The 21,302-nt window shown below is 36.8% G+C and overlaps 1 protein-coding gene across 4 annotated transcripts in view; it reads left to right on the top strand.

The window, feature by feature from the left end:
* Positions 1–21,302, top strand: part of LOC150086894 (sorting nexin-6-like) — a 375,374-nt gene that overhangs the window by 143,062 nt on the left and 211,010 nt on the right. For all 4 annotated transcript variants that reach the window (XM_090371664.1, XM_090371665.1, XM_090371666.1 and 1 more), the window contains exons 8-9: positions 976–1,060; positions 5,052–5,091. In XM_090371664.1, coding sequence (XP_090227790.1) covers positions 976–1,060; positions 5,052–5,091 — 125 coding nt within the window. The remainder of the gene's footprint in view (positions 1–975; positions 1,061–5,051; positions 5,092–21,302) is intronic.

The raw sequence follows: 21,302 nt of genomic DNA, 5'->3' as shown, positions 1-21,302 counted from the left end.
TTGTCATTACTATATAAATCAGAAGATAATCTACAAAAATTACTGAAATAATTAACAATATTACTAAAAAATATAATATGAAGATCTCATTACCAAAGGCAAAATATGTGATGATTGCTACCTTACCAGATGTAAACTGGAATTAAGGAAGCAAGTGATAGAAAAAATGACAGGTTTTAGATACCTGGGAATGCAATTAAGTTGGGATTAAGTTAAAACAAACTACAAAAGCATTAACAATATCAGGATTTCTAAGCAATACAATATGGATGTATAAATACTTAAATATAGATACAAAAATTAGACTCTATAAAACAGCTGTTAGACCTATGCTAACATATATGGTTGAAACAAGTAAAAAAAAAAAAAAAAAAAGATAAATGATACAAACATGTGAATTGAATACTTTAAGAAAGATTAGATGCATAACCACACTGATTAAAATACAGAACTCAGAAAATTGTTGTTATGATATAAAAAAAAAAAAAAAAAACATGAAACTAATGTGGCTGGAATATGTAAATTGAAATGAAGAAGGCAAACTAATAAACAAAAAACAAATTGAAATTAGTTTGTTGCATTTTAGCATATGTGTATCAGAAATAATTTGATTTCCTTTTGATTTAAGGGCACTTTGTAAGGCCCATCACCAATATAATAATAAGGTACATATATGAAATGTGCCTGTTTGTGATATTTAATTAATTTTTCCCTCTTAATTTTCTGTGCACTCTTTTCAGTTGCTCTATTTTTATAGCCTAAACTAATCCTGCAGTCCAAAAACTCAGATTTTGCATATTTTGATTAATTAATTCTTGCAGCAACCCATGCACTTCATCTTGAGTTTTTAAACTTCTCATTATGTGAAACAAGCAGCTCACATCATATAGTTATTTACTTGATTGCATATAAGACTTGTAAATATTTGATAATCAATGACTTAACTGACATTTTATTTGTGATATTTATTTGCAGGACTGTGCGGGGTTCTTGGACACTTAGCAACTGCTCTTACTCTAACAATGGGGACCAATGATGGAATTAGTAAGTTAGGCATGAGGTTAGTTTAGGCTTTACTGTTTTCTTGTTATTTTGTCCTTCATTCAGTACACAGTAATTTGGTGTACGTGACAGTTTCTTGCATCATTTTGCCACTACTAATACTAACTACCATAGTAAATTAGATAAATTAGGCAGACGGAAAACCTTAGGCAAATCATAAAACCTTGTTAATCTGGACTAATTGGAGAAGAGGTCATCTGGATTAATGAAGGAAAAGATGACCCTAAAAGATGAAAAAATTAGAGCAGAAACAAATGGAAGATTTAATGATATTAAATGATAATAATGATATATTATTAATAATAATGATTATTTAATGATAATAATGATATATTATTAATAATAATGATTTTAATGATAATAATGATATATACTAATGGTATGTACTATAAATATAGACAAAACTATATTTATAGTACAGTATTTACAGTATATAAAAAAAATCACTGTTTAGTCTCTATATAAAAAATCTAAACGAGGCACTGACAATTTATTCGTTGGTAGATAACTCAGAACTTGTTGAATGTAATAGTACAGGTTTTCAGAAACTCTAAAACTTTGAACAGACCTCTGCTGCTGTTCTTTAATTATGATTTCCCTCACAGTTCTTAGGTATTCATAATATGCCTACAATTCTTGAATTGATGTAGAGCCTACATATCCTGCAAGAGTTTTTCCAGGAATTGATCAGTTTCCATTTTAATGTTTCTTCATGTACTGGACCAGTTGATAGCAGACTTGATGTATGATTGGATATTTTCCAGATTTCTTCCTCTGTTGTTTTCTTCATCCACTTTGCTGCTCTCCAACACTATCATCGCTTCATCAAGAAACTTGTGCTTGTAGAGCCTCTTGCAGGCCATAATGATGCTTGGTCCATGGGCTGTATTAAGGCAGTTGTGTGTTGGGTGGGAAAGCTAAGCACTTTATTTTACCATCCTTGCTAGATAGATCTTCAGTCCCTGGATGTGTAGGGATATTGTCAAGGATTAAAGTGCTTTAATTTAGTCATCCAAAAATTTCAACACTTCCTTCCGATGCCTCTTGACTTTGGGTACAAAGTGGTCATGGAACCAAGTTCTTTGTAATTTCTTGCATGAACCAGGCATTCTGCGAGCTCTAGTAGACAACAGGCAATATGTGCATGCAACCTTTTTAGTGCTTTTGAATCCTTAGCCTTGCTGACCATAACAGATTTCAGCCAGCGGGTTCCATCTGCATTGACAGAAATTCAAACAACTTCTGCTTGCTTTTTTACCAAGCAGAAAAGTTTTTAAAATAGTGTAACTCTAAATATTTTACAAACTTTTCTGCTGCTGTAGCTTGATACCACACATGCCAATGCTACTTGATCATTGCTGTGTGTACCACTTCTTCAAGCAACACTTCTTTTGGCCCTTTTAATATCTGTCTATTAGATACTTTGCCTTTATTGCTTTTTGTTTTTTTTTTTTTAATGTCTGACACTGTCTGTTGGGATATACCAAATTCTGCCAGAAACGCCCTTTTCAACTTGTTAATGATAGTTAATGTATTTTCTTTTTATTCCACTTTTCAATTTTTAGAAACCATAATTATATAAAATATTTTCTCTTATATAGAAGAGTGCAAATGAAGCATTATAAATGCTTTTATTCAACGGTGATATTGAGTAGATCTGATATTGCAACATGCAATGGATGCAATTCACGCATCCACTGCCACCTATACAAATAGTTTAGTAATTGTGTTACTTTCACTATGTAAGAAACAGAGTGAAAGTAACACAATCCGATATCTAAGTATTGTAGTACATAGTTATAAAGGGATTGAGGGGCCCATTTTTTTTTTTTTTTTTTTTTTTTTACATACAATGCACTTATTGGAAATAATTAGCATCATAAATGAAAGGTCTTATGTATGTTGTTGAGAGCATTGACCTATAATATCTGCCCATCCCATCAATCCAGATTAGCTAACATCTGAAGTAACTGTATCTGGAGCAGGGGCTTTACTGTACTGAAAAAAAATGGGAATTAAAATTCTTTATATAATACTCAAAATATATTTTATTTAATATGCAAGATGCAATGTTGGCCAACAAAGGCTCTTTACATAATGGAATAACAATCTTTTTTTTTTTTTTGCCCATTTTAAATAATCACTTTGAGTTAGTTCCTTAAAGCAAATTGGATCCTCTCCCTGTGCGGAAGGGGTATCTAATTTTCTCTTCATTATAGTTCTGTTTTAATATATAGTTATATTTTCTCCTAGTATAGTTATGTTAATTATCATGCAGAATAACTTTATCACCCTGAATGCTTTCATTACTTTCTATTTGATTAATATTCAATAGCACGTTGATTTATGAATATTAAATCAATCCTCATACTATCCCATGAAAGGTAGTACTGAAAGTTATACCTGGGTGGTTGTGTAATATGAAAAAACACTTGTTTTCTAGGGTAAAATTCCCACTGTGTATGATTGGTAGATAAAATTAGTCAGTAATATTGCTAATTTTAATACTGATTAACATATATTGTATTGGAATATTTGCTCTTATGAGTAAAACTGCAGTTACTGAGTAACAGAATATTTGAAAAGATACAACAGAATTTTCATGATATGCTTGCAAAAGATGTCTTTTTCGAAAAAAATCACCATTTTCATTATCATCAGTAGAGGCATACGATGCAAGAAAGCAAGCTTATGCAGCAACAGCCAAAAAAAAAAAAAAAAACCCTTCCATTTCACCCCTCCATTCATTCCAAATGCCTGTCCAATTCAGCCTTAAATTTATTTAGGCTATCAACTGTTCCACCAATCAACTACCCGCTGGCTAAAGGCAAATTTACGCACATCTATTCTACAACTGTCTTTCCTCAATTTGAATCTGTGCCCCCTCAGTTCTTAATCTGAGCAAGAGGAAGAATCCCATCAGCATTCAGCTTGCTCAACCCATTCAAGGCCTTATACACCTCAAATCAGATCACCTTGCAGGTGCCTACTCTCCAGGTGCTGCAATTTGCAGAACTTAAGCCTTTCTTGGTAAGAGCACCCATTTGTTCCCCCTCACTAATCTTGCCCTTCTTTGTACTCGTTCTAGCAACTCTACATCCTTCCTAAAATGAGGCCTCCAGACCTGTACACAGTGCTCTAGGTGTGGCCTGACCATTGCCTTGTATAATGGGATAATCACCTCCCTGTCCCTGCTAGCAAAATTCCTATATATTATTGACAAGACTCCATGACTTGCCCTGGCAGCTCCTCTGCACTGCTCAGCGAACTTCATATTTGGCTGCACAATTACCCCCAGGTCTTTCACTTTCCACTTCCCTGGTACCACACAGTTTGTACGTTTCTCTTGGGTTATTGCTACAAATATGCAGTACTTTGCATTTGTCAATGTTAAACTTCAGTTGCCACTTTTCAGCCCATTTGCCAAACTTATCTAGATCTAGTTGGAGTAGCATACTGTCTTTACTGTCATTAACAACCCTGCCAACCTTTGTATCATCTGCAAACTTGGACATTAAACCTGATATACCTTCATCAATATCATTTATACATTTATAAAGAAATGTATAAATTAAACACCACTTTATAAAGAAATGTAAAGAACGAGGAACTTATGTATGCTATACTTCAGTTTTTTAGGTTTTTGGAGAGAGCTTGTTTTTCATGATTTTACAAGTCATAAATTAAGGCTACCTTGAATTGCTTGATAAATGAGTTTGTCATTGAGATTGAATAAACTGGTGTGAGACTTTAGATTCATAGATAAAGTTCTAAACTTATGCATACGTAATTGTACTTGTTAAAATGACAATTGCTTCAGTAATATATTAATTTTCATATAGTTACCTTTGTTACATACATCAAAGTCTTTAATGACTGCTTTTGCACAGAACTCTTAAATCTGCATAGATGTACACTAGGTTTATATTGAATATTATATATTTTAGATTTTTTTTTTTTTTTAATTGACAGTATTTTGGTATTTGTAGGTTATGTTCTTTATTCTCTGATGGCATGGAAGATTCTCGGGTAAGTGTTTTAACTGTCAGTGGTCACTTACAAAACTTATGCAAGTAATCATGTGAGGATAAATTTTTACCAATTTTTAAATGCTAATTCTATCTACTTTATGATACTAAAGTATGATGTTCATAGTATTTATTTAAGAAGGGGAAAAAACTTAAATTCATGTTAACTTAGCTGACATAAGCTGATGTTGCTTCAGCCAGTGTGCATTTTCAAACAGTGATGGAATTTAAGTAATAGGTGTGAGAGAGAGAAATGGATTAATGAGCTAGGGTCTTTACCTTTTTGTAATAGTGCTCTGTGTTCAACATGTTTCATAAATCCTGGGTAAAGCATGGGGGCTTTAGAGAATTTAATAAGTTGGAGTTGAAGTAAGACAAGAGTTTTTCTGTATAATAAATAAATGTAAAAGCAGGGGGACATTGGATTGTGCATAGTGATTGCTCAGTACCCGTAAGTAAAGGATATTTAAGCATAATATGATGAGAAATATATATATATATATATATATATATATATATATACACACACACACAACAGAAAATAACATAGAATGAAAATAAAAACAATGAAAGTGAATAAGATAAAACAGTTTTTTGTAGTCCACAGAAATCAATTTTTTCAGACTTTGACAGGGGTCAGCTTTGCAGATTAATTTCAATAAGACTATAATGCATTGCTCCTCAATTTCTGTACAAACTAATATTCCGGTGACACTCAAGTCAAGTGGACCTAAATTTGGCAAAGTCTGGTCAGTCTGTCAAATCCAAATCCTCTGCTTGCATCTTCACAATGGTGGGACTGTTAATAACCGTAGTGTGCAAGTCCTCCTGAAATGCGGCATCTGGTATACCAGAAGTGACCACCCAGGTGTAAACCAATATAAGCAGGGATCAAGGTGTAGCGCCCACACTACCACAGAGGAATGCTGCCCTCTGTGTTGTTATCAGGCAATACTAGATAGTAGAGATGACTCTCAACAACCAGTGCAATACCACCACTTTGCTTATTGGAGGTTTGAAATGGAACCCATGTTTAGTCTCTATAGCAGAGCTCCAGCACCCCCCCCCCCCAAATCTTTCATCATGCAGTATGGTTGATGTCTTTTGAGGTTATGAGGTTGAGGTTATCATGATGAAATCCAATCTCCCTTATGTTTCAAGGGCAGCTCTAAAATGGTGTTTGCAGGCCAGCAGCCAGGTAGTCCACAGGACCGAACCTATTAATAACTTTCTAGGAGGCTTCCAGATCGGCTAGTGTATAATCTCGCTTGTACTCTGCCAGATAGTGACTAGAGGGAATCCAAGTAATGTTTACACAGGAGCATCGTTGGTAGAGTGTAAGTGGAAATGTATTGACTGATAACAACACAGAGGGCAGTATTCCCTGTGGTAGTGTGAGCGCTACACCTTGATCCCTGCTTATATTGGTTTACACCTGGGTGGTCACCTCTGGTATGCCATGTTATGTCAAGAAGCGTGTATATTCTTGCAATGTGTATGTCAGATCCAACCCCCCCCCCCACCACCACCACCTTTTCTCAGGCAATATTAGATACACCATGAATTGTCAAACCAATAGAACAAACCTATCTTCGAAAAAATCTAAACCTCCCAATCAGTTCTTCGTTCATTTCACAAATATACGTGGTCTCAGTTCCAATCTCAATGATGTACATTTCCACTTACACTCTACCAAATCCCATATATTTTTTAGGACAGAATCCCAGTTATCAGTTGATTCCTTTTGCTTCAAAGGTGATGCTTGTGCATACGTTTGCTTTGATGTTTCCTGTAGCGACCCTATTTGGAATCTCCCCTTCTTGATCTTCTCTGTCTTAAAGTCTCTCTACCACATCCTATCAAATTCCTCTGTTGTCTCTAGTATTCTCCCAGCTCCACTAATGGAATTCTACTAATAATCACTTGGAACTCTGACTTTCTCTAATCCAAGTTTTCTAACAGTGAGGTAATTTTCCTTGGTGATTTTAATGTTCACAACTCCAGATGGCTTCTGTTTTATAGTCACACGGACCCAGCTGCTTGAGATTCTGTGGCTTTTGCAATTATTAATTGCAAAAGCCTCACACAGATTTCACACACAGAAATCTCACACAGATTGTTCATTTAACTACCAGAATACCAAACAATCCTACCCATGCAGTCAACACTCTTGATATTTTTCTCACACAATTGAGGTGAGTGGTCCTGTAGGCACCTCAGATCACAACTTGGTGATGGTCTCTTCTCCAATGGAGCCTTGTGGCCATTCTCAACCTAATCAGCAGCCAGGTCATGGGGTTTTGTCAATGATATATAGGAATTTTGCTAGCAGGGAAAAGGAGGTGATTGTCCCTCTGTATAAGGCAATGGTCAGGCCACGCCTTGAGTACTGCGTACAGGTCTGGAGGCCTCATTTTAGGAAGGATGTAGATTTGCTTGAGCGTGTACAGAGAAGAGCAACACGATTGGTGAGGGGAATGAAGGGATCCTCTTACCAAGAGAGGCTTAAGTTCTGCAAATTGCAGTGGCTGGAGACTAGGCACCTGCACGGTGATCTGATTGAGGTCTATAAGGCCTTGAATGGGTTGAGCACGCTGAATTCTGATGGGATCCTCCCACTTGTTCAGAATACGAACCTACGGGGACATAAGTTCAAATTAAGAAAGGATAGATGTAGAATAGATGTGCGGAAATTTGCCTTTAGCCAGCGGGTGGTTAATTGCTGGAACAAACTTCCATCTGTCGTTGTGGAAGTTGATAGGTTAAATAAATTTAAGGAGGAACTGGACAGGCAATTGGAGGGTATGGTGTGATTTTTTTTTTTGGCTGATGCTGCATAAGCTCCTACACTTGCTTTCTTGCATCAAGTGCCACTACTACTACTACTACTACTAACTACATTTTAAACAGGTTAGGATCAGAAAACTTGCTTCTTGTCCAAATGGTAGTTGAGCATTCCGGATCTCTTGCCAAAGCTGTTGGCCATAACTTTTGCCCATCTGTTTCCACCATCTATCAAAACCAGATGATTGTATTGCCACTCCAGCCAAAGATAATGCTGACCTACTCCCTTCCTATTTTTCTTCCAACTCGTCTATTGATGATCTTGGTAAACCACCTCCCACCATTTCCACTGCACTCCTTTCAGTGCCTCCTGTGGTCTTCAACCAAAAGGATGTCAGAAGGATTTTGAACAATCTTGATGCTAAGAAAGCATCAGGTCCTGATGGTTTTCTCCACTTGTCAAAAGCTGTGCTCCTGAACTTACACTCCTGTTCTTTGTTGCCTTTTTTCACTTTCTTATTCAAAAGGTGTTCTGTTCTTTGTTGCCTTTTTTCACTTTCTTATTCAAAAGGTGTTCTGCTTGGAAATTTGCTCATATCCAGCCAATTCCTAAAAAGGGTGGCAAATCCCTCCCATCCAATTATTCTCCCATTGCACTTATTTCTACTCTTTCTAAAGCAGTGGAGAAATTAATTAACTGCCAACTCTTAAACTATCTAGAAACCTTCCATCTTATCAACGATCACCTGTATGGTTTCCATCAGGTCTGATCCACTGGTGATCGCCTGTATCGTTTCCATCAGTGCTGATCCACTGGTGATATTCTGGTTATGTTACCCACCTATGGTAACATAAGTCCATAAATTCAATGAAAAGGTTTTGCGAAATTCAAGCAGTTGCTCTTGACATTTCAAAGGTTTTTTTATCGTGTCTGGAATAAAGGTCTTCTAAATAAGCTTCCATCTTAAGGCTTGTCAACTGTTTTTTTTTTTTTTTTTTTAATTGGGTATCCAGTTTTTTCTCTGACCACTCACTGCGGGTGATGGTAGATGGCTTTGTCTTCTAACCTCTCCACCAATGCTGGTGTTTCCCAGGGTTCAGTTCTTTCTCCCAATCTTTTCCCTCTTGTATATTAATGACCTTCTTCCTTAAACCAGAAATGCTATCCATAGTTTTGCTAATGATAGCACATTGCATTCTACCTTCCAGTATGAGAAACCTTGCCTTGCACAAGCAGTTTCAACTTCTCGAAAATGTACTACCAATTTCTTAAATGCTGATTTCCATCTAATTCTCCAGCAGGGAAAAGATAACTTAGTTGATTTCAATCCTTCTAAAACTCAGTCCTGTCTTATAGCTTGCAAAAAGGATTCTTCTGCTCCTATTCTTATCTCAGATGACTCTGATTTCTAGACAAGATTGTATATCTCTATTGGGGATTACCCTGACTTCTAATCTCTCTTGGCATAAGCACATCATGAATATTCCTGCCTCTGCAACAAAAAAATGGGTTTTCTCTTTCACTCTTAGCATTACTTTTCTTCACTCTGTACAAATCACAAATCTGCCCTACCATAGAATATTGTTCTTGTATCTGGGACATGTCCCCAAAACCTCTCTCATGCTTCTATATTCCATTCAAAAGAGGCAGTTAGGTTTATTAATCTCTTAACTATCTAATCTCTAACTCATCTCTAACTGTCTCTCTACTCTCTGTCTCATAGATGTCATGTTTTGTTGCATGCCTTTTCTGTAGCTACTTCCATGGGCACTGTTCTTCTGAATTGGCTTCTATAATTCCTGCTCTTTCATCCAAAGTAGTCTGAACATGTGTCACAATATGCTATTACTATTACCAATGAGCAAAATGAATGTGCCACTAGTGTTGCAAGGTAAGATGTGAAACCTGATTAAAATCTGTGGTGAAAAATGGCAAAAGTCTTTTGTGAAAGAATGGAAAATAGTATTGGGCTATGGGAGTGTTATTTGGGCAAAAGTTCATGAGATCATTTAGCATTAGCATTAGTAGAGGCATATGATGCAAGAAAGCAAGCTTATATAGCATCAGCCAAAAAAAAAAAATCCTTTCTGTGTCACCCATCCATTCACTCCAAATGTTTGTCTAGTTTGTCCTCAAATTTATTTCAGCTGTCAATTTCCATAATGACAGATGGAAGTTTGTTCCAACAATCAACCATCTGCTGGCTAAAGGCAGATTTCACACATCCATTCTACAAATGTCTTTCCTCAGTTTGAATATTTATGTCCCCTCAGGTGCCAAATCTGAGCATGAGGAAGAATTCCATCAGCATTGAGCTTGCTCAAACCATTCAAGGCATTATACACCTCAGTCAGATCACCTCGCAGGATCCTTGTCTCCAGACACTGTGCCTTGCAGAACTCTCTTGGTAAGAGCAACCTTTGTTCAGAAGGTTCTTGATAAGAGCAACCCTTTGTTCCCCTCACCAATCCCATTGCCCTTTTCTGTACTTGTTCCAGCAACTCTACATCCCTCTTAAAATGAGGCCTCCAGACCTGTACACGGTACTTAATGTGGTATACCTTTAAAGCTACAATCACAGAAGCCATGAATGCATATATACCATTAAGAAAATATAGTGTGTGAAAGGTGCCGAGATGAATAAATAATGAGTTGGCCAGTTTAGTAGATCAGTGAGAGGTGGCTTGGAAAAGATACTGGGCTCTGAAAAGTAGTGAAGCCTGTGAATTGGTCTGCAGTTGAGCAGAAAACCCACTACACTATTATTATGGGGGACTTCAATGCTAAGGTTGGAAAAGGGCAAAACAGCGCAGAAAGAGGAACTATAGGAAATTTTGGAATTGGTGAAAGAAATAAAAGAGGTGAAAGACTTGTGGAATTTGCAGAATCTCAAGGACTGTCAGTAATGAACACTTTTTTCAAGAAAAGGGTGAACAGAAAGTGGACATGGAAGAGTCCAAATGGATTAACAACTAATGAAATCGACTTCATCCTCACTAACAGAAGATATATTGTGAATGATGTTACCGTCCTGAATAAGGTAAATGTTGGAAGTGATCACAGAATGGTAAGATGTACACTTGATATAGATGTAGGAAAGGAAAGGAAAAAACTGACTCGAGTAAATAATACAAAGGTCTTTGAAATAACAGAGGAGGAGAAAAAGCAGTATGTACTGGAACTTAAGAACAAGTTTGAGCTTCTGCAGACTGCTCAGGACCAAGATATCGACGAGGAATATTACAACTTTCTGAAAGTGATAAAGCCCAAGAAACCTATAGGGAAACAGAAATCCAGAAGAAGAAAAAATTAGTCAAGAAACACTTGTCATGATGAACCAAAGACGACAAATGAAGAGCAAGAAAAACACTGACAGGGAGAAAATTGAGTATACTGAGTTATGCAAAGCCATTAGAAAGAGACTCAGAGAGGACATAAGAAGATTTAACACAAGAAGAGTAGAACAAGCATTAAGGGAAAACAAAGGATTTAAATCAGCAGCCATGAGCAGTAATACAGAAAGACAAATGATACTGAAACTGAAGAATAGCGATGGTGTACTTATAAACAGCAGAGAAGGCATAATTCAAATAACAGAAGACTACTATAGAGAATTATACAAGGAGCGAGGGAATGATACATACCAGCAGTGGGGAACATGGATTGCAAAGTAGCAATGCATACAACATACCCGATATTCTTCCTGATGAGGTAGAACATGCATTGAAGAAAATGAAGAATCGGAAAGCCCCGGGGCAAGATGAAGTTACTGTAGAGTTGTTAAAATTGGGAGGAAGAGACATAACACAAAAACTGGCAAGGCTCTTCACAAAGTGTATTAGAAAAGGTGTGACGCCCAAGCAGTGGAATAATGCAATCATAGTTTTGCTGCATAAGAAAGGAGATAAATCAGAAATTGGAAATTATAGACCAATTAGCTTGTTATCCCATATCTACAAGTTGTTCACAAGGGTCATTACTAACAGATTAGAAAGAATACTTGATGAGAATCAACCGAAAGAGCAAGCTGGCTTTAGGACAGGATTCTCAACTATGGATCACCTTCACGTAATATCACAGCTAATGGAGAAAGCAAATGAATATAAAACACCATTATGCCTGGCATTTGTGGATTATGAAAAGGCATTTGACTCCATACAGCATAAGGCAATGTTTCAGGCACTGGAAAGACAAGGCATAGATACTCCATATATTATGATTTTGAAGAAAATATATGAGAGTGCTACATCCTTTATTAGACTAGACAAAGACAGTAGCAAATTTAAAATCGAGAAAGGAGTTCGACAAGGAGACACAATATCTCCGAAGCTGTTTACTGCTGCCCTTGAGGAAGCTTTCAGAAGATTAGACTGGTCGCAGAAAGGAGTCAATGTGAACGGAGAGTACCTAAACCATTTACGATTTGCAGATGACATTGTGGTCATAAGCCATGATCCCAAAGAATTAGAGGAAGATCTTAATCAGTTATGCACAGTTAGTAAGGATTTTGGACTAAAGATGAATATGGCTAAAACAAAAGTAATGATGAACAAGTATGCCACGGAAAGGGAAATAATGATTGAAGGAGCAGTAATTGAAAAGGTGGAGTCATATACTTATCTGGGACAAGTTATTAGCTGTAATAATGATAAATGGCTGGAAGTCAAGAGAAGAATAAATTTTGGATGGATAGCATTCAGGAAATATAGTCACATACTGAAGAGCAATATCCCAGTTTGTCTGAAACGTAAAATAATGAATCAATGTATACTCCCCACCATGACTTATGGAAGTGAAACTTGGGCACTCACCAAAAGAATGGAAGAGAAGCTAAGAACTACACAGCGAAGAATGGAACGAATTATATTGGGAATCAGACTGTTAGATAAGAAGAGAAACACATGGATTAGGCAGCAAACTCAAGTAAAGGACATTCTTATCAAAACTAAAGAACTAAAATGGTCTTGGGCAGGACACATAGCTCGAAGACATGATGACAGATGGACTAAGAAAATAACAGAATGGTACCCAAGAGGAGCTAGAAGAAAACCTGGAAGACAAAGGCGGAGATGGATAAATGAAATTCATGAGTTTTTGAGTAGTAAATGGATGGCCAGTGCTCAAAACAGAAGGAACTGGAAAGTTGCTGGAGAGGCCTTCATCCTGCAGTGGATTGAAAATGGCTGATGATGATGAGTACCATAGAAAAGGTTAAGCTGGCAAAGACATTATGAAAATCACTAATAGAAAAGCCTGTGGTCATGCAGCTTTTCTTATGTGAATACAAAGAATAAAAGAGCAAATCAGATTAGACTTTTATGAAGTGGGGAAGTGGGTGCTGGGGAAAGTCTTAGATACCCTGCTGATAGATTAAATAGGTACTTTGTATTTACAGATGGTCATTCATGGTGAGGAGAAACTGTATAACTGAAGCTATTAAGCATGAAATAAGCAATATTGAAATTTCAGATTATTTATTAGAAAAACTTTTGAGCTGAAGGACACGTAAGCCTCCTGGAGTTGATTGCATATACCCAGTAATTTTGAGGGAGGTGGCAAGAGAGTACATTGAAGTTAATTGTGAGAGCATGACTGGACTCGAGAGATTCCCTCAGACTGTAGAAATACTAATGAATTTCCTACACATAAAGACAGACAATTCTATAAGTGAAGTGCGTAACTGCCAACTGGTCAGTCTGACTTCAGTGGTAAAGAAAATCATGGAGATGATTAAAAGCACAGTACAGAATCATTTAGATAAAAACTGAATTCCGAATAAAATACAGCATAGTTTCATAAAGGGAAAACCATGTTTCACCAACCTGGTTAAACACGATTATTTTTATGACTATTATATGTCTAAATTATTTCCTACGTCCAGCTTATGATCTAGATGTAAGAAAAACTTTTGATGTTGTTTACTTGGATTCTAAGTTGTTAATTACTGGGATAACTTGCCTCCATGGGTGGTTGAGGCTTGACAGCTTGGGAAAATTATTTTGTCACAGACTTAACATGTCTACTTTAATTAGATATGTTAAATCTGTGACAAAAGCCTCAACCTATGAAGCTATATAAAGTCATTGTTATATGTCAGGCATAGCCTTTTTTTACATATCTCTAAGAAAACTGGATTTGCTACTTAGTGCAGTGATTTTACACTTTAAATCAATGCACACAAAGGAGGTTCAAAAGGTGACAAAAGTAATTACAGACCTGTTAGTTTAACTTGTGTTCCGGGGAAAATAATGGAATCATTGGTTCAACAAGCATTGTAGGATCATCTAGACAAGACTGCAGTAATAGTTAAAGACACAGCAAGGGTTTGTCAAAGGGAGGTCTTGTCTGACCAATTTGATTTCTTACTATGATGTGGTCACAAAGGAACTGAATGCCAAAAATAATTTTGATATCATATACTTGGAATTCAGGAAAGCTTTTGATACTGTTACGCATGGAAGACTGCTGTACAAATTGGAGAGGTATAGCATCAAGGGTAAGCTGCTACAATGCATAAAGGGATGGTTTAGTGAGAGACGACAGAGAGTGGTAATTAATGGACACTGCTACTGCTCTTCGTGGACAAATGTTATTAGTGGAGTTCCCCAGGGTTCGGTGTTGGGCCCATTGTTGTTTTGTATATTTATCAGTGATATTGATGAAGGTATATCAGGTTTAATATCCAAGTTTTCAGATGATACAAAGGTTGGCAGGGTTGTTAATGACAGTAAAGATAGTATGCTACTCCAAATGGATCTAGATAAGTTGGGAAAATGGGCTGAAAAGTGGCAACTGAAGTTTAACATTGACAAATGCAAAGTACTGCATATGGGTAGCAATAACCGAAGAGAAACGTACCAACTGGGTGGTACTACACTCAGGGAAGTGGAAAGTGAAAAAGACCTGGGGTAATTGTGCAGCCAAATATGAAGTTTGCTGAGCAGTGCAGACGGGCTGCCAGGGCAGGTCATGGAGTCTTGTCAATGATATATAGGAATTTTGCTAGCAGGGACAGGGGGTGATAATCCTGTTATACAAGGCAATGGTCAGGCCACACCTAGAGCACTGTGTACAGGTCTGGAGGCCTCATTTTAGGAAGGATGTAGAGTTGCTAGAACGAGTACAAAGAAGGGCAAGATTGGTGAGGGGGAACAAAGGGGTGCTCTTACCAAGAAAGGCTTAAGTTCTGCAAATTACAGGCCTGGAGAGTGGGCCCTGTGAGGTGATCTGATTGAGGTGTTATAAGGCCTTGAATGGGTTGAGCAAGCTGAATGCTGACGGAATTCTTCATCTTGCTCAGACTAAGAACCTGAGGGGGCACAGTTTCAAATTGAGGAAAGATAGTTATAGAATAGATGTGCGGAAATTTGCCTTTAGCTAGCGGGTAGTTGATTGGTGGAACAGGCTTCCATCTTTTGTTGTGGAAGCTAATAGCCTAAATAAATTTAAGGCTGAGCTGGACAGGCATTTAGAACGAATGGAGGGATGAAGTGGGAGGATTTTTTTTTTTTTTTTTTTTTTTTGGCTAATGCTGCATAAACTTGCTTTCTTGCATCATATGCCTCTACTAATGCTAAATAAAAAGGAATATACTGCTCCATTGAAGTGTTGCCTTTTATTTAGAATTAGTGCAATACCAAGAAACTCAATGTGAAGCACTTCCACAATGAGATTGAACTAAGTAAGTTATGCCTGAACTGCACAATGACTATATATAGTTTCATAGCTTCAAGCTTTGCCCTAGATTTAATGACATACAATGAGATGCATTGCATGATCATCTAGACAAGACTGCGGCAGTAATTCAGACACAGCTTGGGTTTGTTACGGGAAAGTCTTGTCTGACAAATTTGATTGGATATTATGATGTGGTTATAAAGGAACTGGATGCAAAAAAATAATTTTGATATCATATACTTGGATTTCAGGAAAGCTTTTGACACTGTTGCACATGGAAGACTACTGTACAAATTGGAGCAGAATGGTATTAAGGGTAAGTTGCTATAATGAATAAAAGGATCGTTGGGTGGCAGAAGTCAGAGGGTGGTAATCAATGGGCACTGCTCTTCATGGACTGTTATTAGTGGAGTCTCACATGGTTCGGTGTTGGGTCCACTGTTGTTTTGTATATTTATCAATGATATTGATGAAGGTATATCAGGCTTAGTGTCAAAGTTTGCAGATGATACAAAGGTTGGCAGGGTTGTTAATGGCAGTGTGCTACTGCAACAGGATCTAGAAAATTTGTGAAGATGGGCTGAGAAGTGGCAACTGAAGTTTAACATTAACAAATGCAAAGTACTGCATTTGGGTATAAGTAACCCTAGAGAAACATACCAACTGTGTGGTACTACACTTAGGGTGATAGAAAATGAGAAAGATCAAGAGTAATTGTGCAGTCAGATATGAAGTTTTCTTAGCAATGCACACAGGCTGCCAGAGCAGGTAATGGGATATTGTCAATGATATACAGGAATTTTGCTAGCAGGGAAAAGATGCTTGTCCCTCTGATTAAGGCAGTGGTCAGGCCACGCCTTGAATACTGCATACAGGTCTGGAGGCCTCATTTTAGGAAGGATGTAGATTTGCTTGAGCATGTACAGAGAAAGGCAACAAGATTGGTGAGGGGAATGAAGGGATCCTTTTACCAAGAGAGGCTTAAGTTCTGCAAATTGCAGCGGCTGGAGACTAGGCACCTGTGAGGTGATCTGATTGAGATGTATTAGGCCTTGAATGGGTTGAGCGTGCTGAATTCTGATGGGATTCTTCCGCTTGTTCAGATTACAAACCTAAGTGTGCATAAATTCAAATTGAGGAAAGACAGCTGTAGAATAGATGTGCAGAAATTTTCTTTTAGCCAGCGGATGGTTAATTGCTGGAACAAACTTCCATTTGTCGTTGTGGAAGTTGATAGGTTAAAAAATTTAAAGAGGAACTGGACAAACATTTAGAGGGAATGGTTGGGTGAATTTTTATTTTTGGCTGATGCTACATAAGCTCATACGTTTACTTTCTTGCATCACATGCCACTATTACTATATGTGTGTATATCTTTCTCTCTCTCTGTGTGTGTATATGTATGAACACTAGGTTTTCTGAAAAGAAAATTCAAAGTTTTATGTTTAAAACAACTAAACTTTATTCTATGTATATAAAGTGCTTAGCATCATTAGTCTTAGTGTTAGTAAGACTAACACTAAGACTAGTGTTAGGTGCCTTAGTCTAAACTTTATTCTTATTTTTATATAAATATATAATAACTTTATTTATCATCAGTTTGCTAAAATTTGTTATACATAGAATGAATAATATGACCAGTTCCAGAGGGTCCATTTGATGGACCCCCTGGAACTGGTCTGTGGACCCCATTTTGGGAAACTCGTGTAAGTTATCATCTATGTCTTCGGGGTAATCATTTACTAAAATTTTTACATTTATTTTGTCTGGTCAAAATTTAATGAAAATGACAATTTTTGAGAAATATTCTTATATACTTCAGCTCTTCTTTGTAAATTGCTTTCTAAAGAATCAATAGCAAGAAAGATTTTATCTTAAATTTATCTCTTGCAGAAAGATAATCAATATTAGATGCATTTCCATCATTAATCTGTACTTTGCTAGATCTTCTTTTCTTTGCACTTTCATAATCTATTTTATCTGGTAATTTTTCTTTTGCATTTTGTTCAAATTCATCGAAACTATTTCTTGTTTCTTTTATAAAATCTGATAAATATGCATACGGTTTTTAACATGTACTTAATTGATGTTTGAGGATCTTGAAATATTTTGCCGGTTTTGTAAAACTGTTCCAATATATAATTCCATAATAAAAGCATAAACATAAATTCAAGATCTTCCATTTTTTCGTGGATAATAGGGACTTCTGTTTTGGTTTTGCTATTTTCATATTCATCAACCTAAAATTTAATTAAAGCATCAATAATTGAATCATAATTATTCATAATTTATTTCTCTTGTAGCTTTAATATGCACTTCCCATCTAGTGTCAGAAAGAAGTTTTGGAACTTCAGATTTGGATTCCAAACTGATTTTAAAATAGACCATTTTGCTGAAGCAAAAAAAAAATGTATAGCTTTGTTGCAAAATTGCAAAGAAATTTACTGCATCTACTCAACAATCAACTGTAGCACAGCTGACCAAATTTATCGAATATCCGGCGCAGGGAATTGATGTGACATAATTATTGTTTTCTAAAATTTTTTGCTGCATACCTTTATTTCCCTGACATGTTGGCTGCATTATCATAGGACTGTCCTCTACACATTGCTAAAATCAATGTTACATTCATTTATAATATAATCAAGTATCAATTTGGCTAAATTTTCTCCAGAGTGGTTTTCTATTGGAACGAATCTTAAAAACAGTTCAACAGGATGACCATTGTGAGGACATGCATATTTTACAATAACGGTTAATTGATCAACATGTGACAGATCAATCATAGAATCAACTAAATTAACCAGTTTCTTTTAAATATAATTAACTTTTAAATTTAATTAACTAAAATAACCAGCTTCTTTTAAATCTTCTAAAATATATTTTCTTACTTTTTTAACCATTAAATCAATAATATTGTCGCGTTTTAGATAAATATGATGGCTTTTCAGACCCAGAATTCCCATAACGACCAATATGATCATCAAGAAAAGGATAAAATTAGGCAATTCTAATAATCCAGAAAATTTCCATCTCAAGATGAGTTCAATTTCTCATCATTGCCTCGAAATGGCAATCCTCATTCTGCCAACGTAGATACAGCTGCAATGATATGTTGAGGCACCTGCCTCCAATATTCTTGTTCTTTTATAATTTGTTTATCTATTTATCAAGAAAAGTGGATCCACCTTTTCTTGATAAATATATGAGCAAAGCTGCTCTATGATCAGTTGAATTCTTGTGTTATTTAATTAATACGGGGTTTTGCCAATCCTTAAAGCCATCATTACTAAAGTGTAACTTGAATTTGAAAAAAAAAACTTGCATACAAAACAGTAGACACATCCTGTTGATGGAGAATATACTAGCCACTCTCGACTGTACTTTTGACCATTAATTTTTGTGGAGCGAAAGAGTCCTTAGGAGCAATACTTTAAAATCTGTTTTGATTTTTCAAATGAATCCCTCCAGTGTTGACAGTCAACAGGTCCTTTTTTGAACCCAAAATGAGATATCATTCTTTGTTAAAGTACTGCATAGACTCACATCATTTTATTTTGTTTAGATCATTAGCATTAGCAAAGGCACATGACAGAAGAAAGCAAGCTTATATAGCATCAGCCAAAAAAAAAAAAAAAAAAAAAAATTATTTCACCCATCCACTCGCTCCAAATGTTTTTCAAGTTCTGCCTTGAATCGATTTAAGCTCTCAACTTCTACGACAGATGGAAGTTTGTTCCATCAATCAACCACCCGCTGGCTAAATGCAAACTTCCGCACATCTATCCTACAACCGTCTTTCCTCAATTTGAATTTATGCCCTCTCAGGTGATTATTCTGAACAACAGAAAGAATCCCATCAGCATTGAGCATGCTCAAACCATTCAAGGCTTTATACACCTCAATCAGATCACCTCACAGGTGCCTAGTCTCCAGACACTGTAATTTGCAAAACTTAAGCCTTTCTTCGTAAGAGCAACTCTTTGTTCCATTACTAATCTTGTTGCCCTTCTCTGTACTCGTTCCAACAGCTCTACATCCTTCTTGAAATGAGGCCTCCAGACCTGTATACAGTACTCTAGGTGTGGCCTGACCATCGCCTTATACAATGGAATAATCACCTCCTTATCCCTGCTGGAAAAATTCCTGTATATCATTGACAATACTCCATGAGCTACTCTTGCAGCCCGTCTGCACTGCTCAGAGAACTTCATATCTGCCTGCACAACAACCCCCAAGTCCCTTTCATTCTCTACCACTGTCAGTGTTGTACCAGAGTTGATATGTTGCTCTGGGGTTGCTGTTTCCCATGTGTAGTACTTTACATTTGTCAATGTTGAACTTCATTTGCCACCTCTCAGCCCATCTGCTCAACCTTTCCAGATCCTGTTGCAGCAGCATAGTGTCAGTAGTGTCCTTGACAACCCTGCCAACCTTTGTATCGTCTGCAAACTTGGACATTAATCCCGATATACCATCATCAATATCATTTATAAATACAGAAAACAATAATGGACCCAACACTGAGCTCTGAGGGACTCCACTAATAACATCAGTCCATGATGAGCAGTGTCCATTGATTACCACTCTGTCTTCTCCCCCTCAACCACCCCTTTATCCATAGCAGTAATTTGCCTCCAATGTCACACTGCTCCAATTTGTGTAGCAGTCTTCCATGTGCAACAGTATCAAAAGCCTTTCTAAGATCCAAGTATATAATATCAAAGTTATTCCCTGCATCCAGTTCTTTTGTGACTGCATCATAGTATCCAATCAAGTTGGTCAGGCAAGACTTCCCCTTAACAAAACCATGCTGTGTCTGAGCTATAACTGAAGTCTTGTCTAAATGATCCTGCAGTGCTTCTTTAACCAGTGCCTCCATTAATTTTCCTGGAACAGAAGTTAAGCTCACAGGTCTATAATTACTTGTGTCAGCCTTTGATCCTCCTTTGTGAATTGGGGTCACATTTGCACATTTCCACTCTATGGGTACCTCCCCTGAGTCCAAGGAAGCTCTCATAATTATGGCTAAGGGTTTGCTTACTTCCTTTGCTGCCTCCTTTAATATAACTGGATAGATCCCATCCACCCCGGGTGCCTTTCTTGTGTTTATCTTCAACAGTTTCTCCTCCACTTTACTCCCAGTTATTTCAAGATTCTGTAACTTACTGCTAGAGTTGAATACACCTCTGGCATTCCCCTCGCTGAATAACTCCTCATGTGTGAATGTCGATGCAAAATATTCATTTAGTTTGTTAGCTACCTGAGCAGGATCATCAACACTTGACCCATCAATATCAAGAGGACCAATCTGATTCATCCCTTTCCTTCTAGAGTTTACATAAGTAAAGAACTCTTTGCTGTTTTTCTTTGCATCCCTTGCCAAGGATTTCTCGTAATCTGCCTTCGCCTGCCTAACCTCCTTTGTAACTTGGTTGCATATCAACTTGTATCTATCATAGGCTTCTGTGTCATGTGTTAATTTGTAAGTATCCCATGCAAATGATACTGTCAGTGTCATTAACAACCCTGCCAACCTTCATATCATCTGCAAACTTGGACATTAAGCCTGATATACCATCATTAATATCATTTATAAGCACAGAAAACAACAATGGACCCAACAATGAACCCTGAGGATACTCCACTAATAACGTTAGTCCATGAAAGAGCAGTGTCCATTGATTACCACTCTGTCTTCTCCCACTCAACCATCCCTTTATCCATAGCAGCAATTTGCCTCCAGTGCC

The sequence above is a fragment of the Mastigoproctus giganteus genome, chromosome 4 (assembly GCF_048544385.1).
Source record: "Mastigoproctus giganteus isolate SK-2022 chromosome 4, ASM4854438v1, whole genome shotgun sequence".
Classification (NCBI taxonomy): Eukaryota; Metazoa; Arthropoda; class Arachnida; order Uropygi; family Thelyphonidae; genus Mastigoproctus; species Mastigoproctus giganteus.
This window is presented reverse-complemented; position numbering and strand designations above follow the sequence as displayed.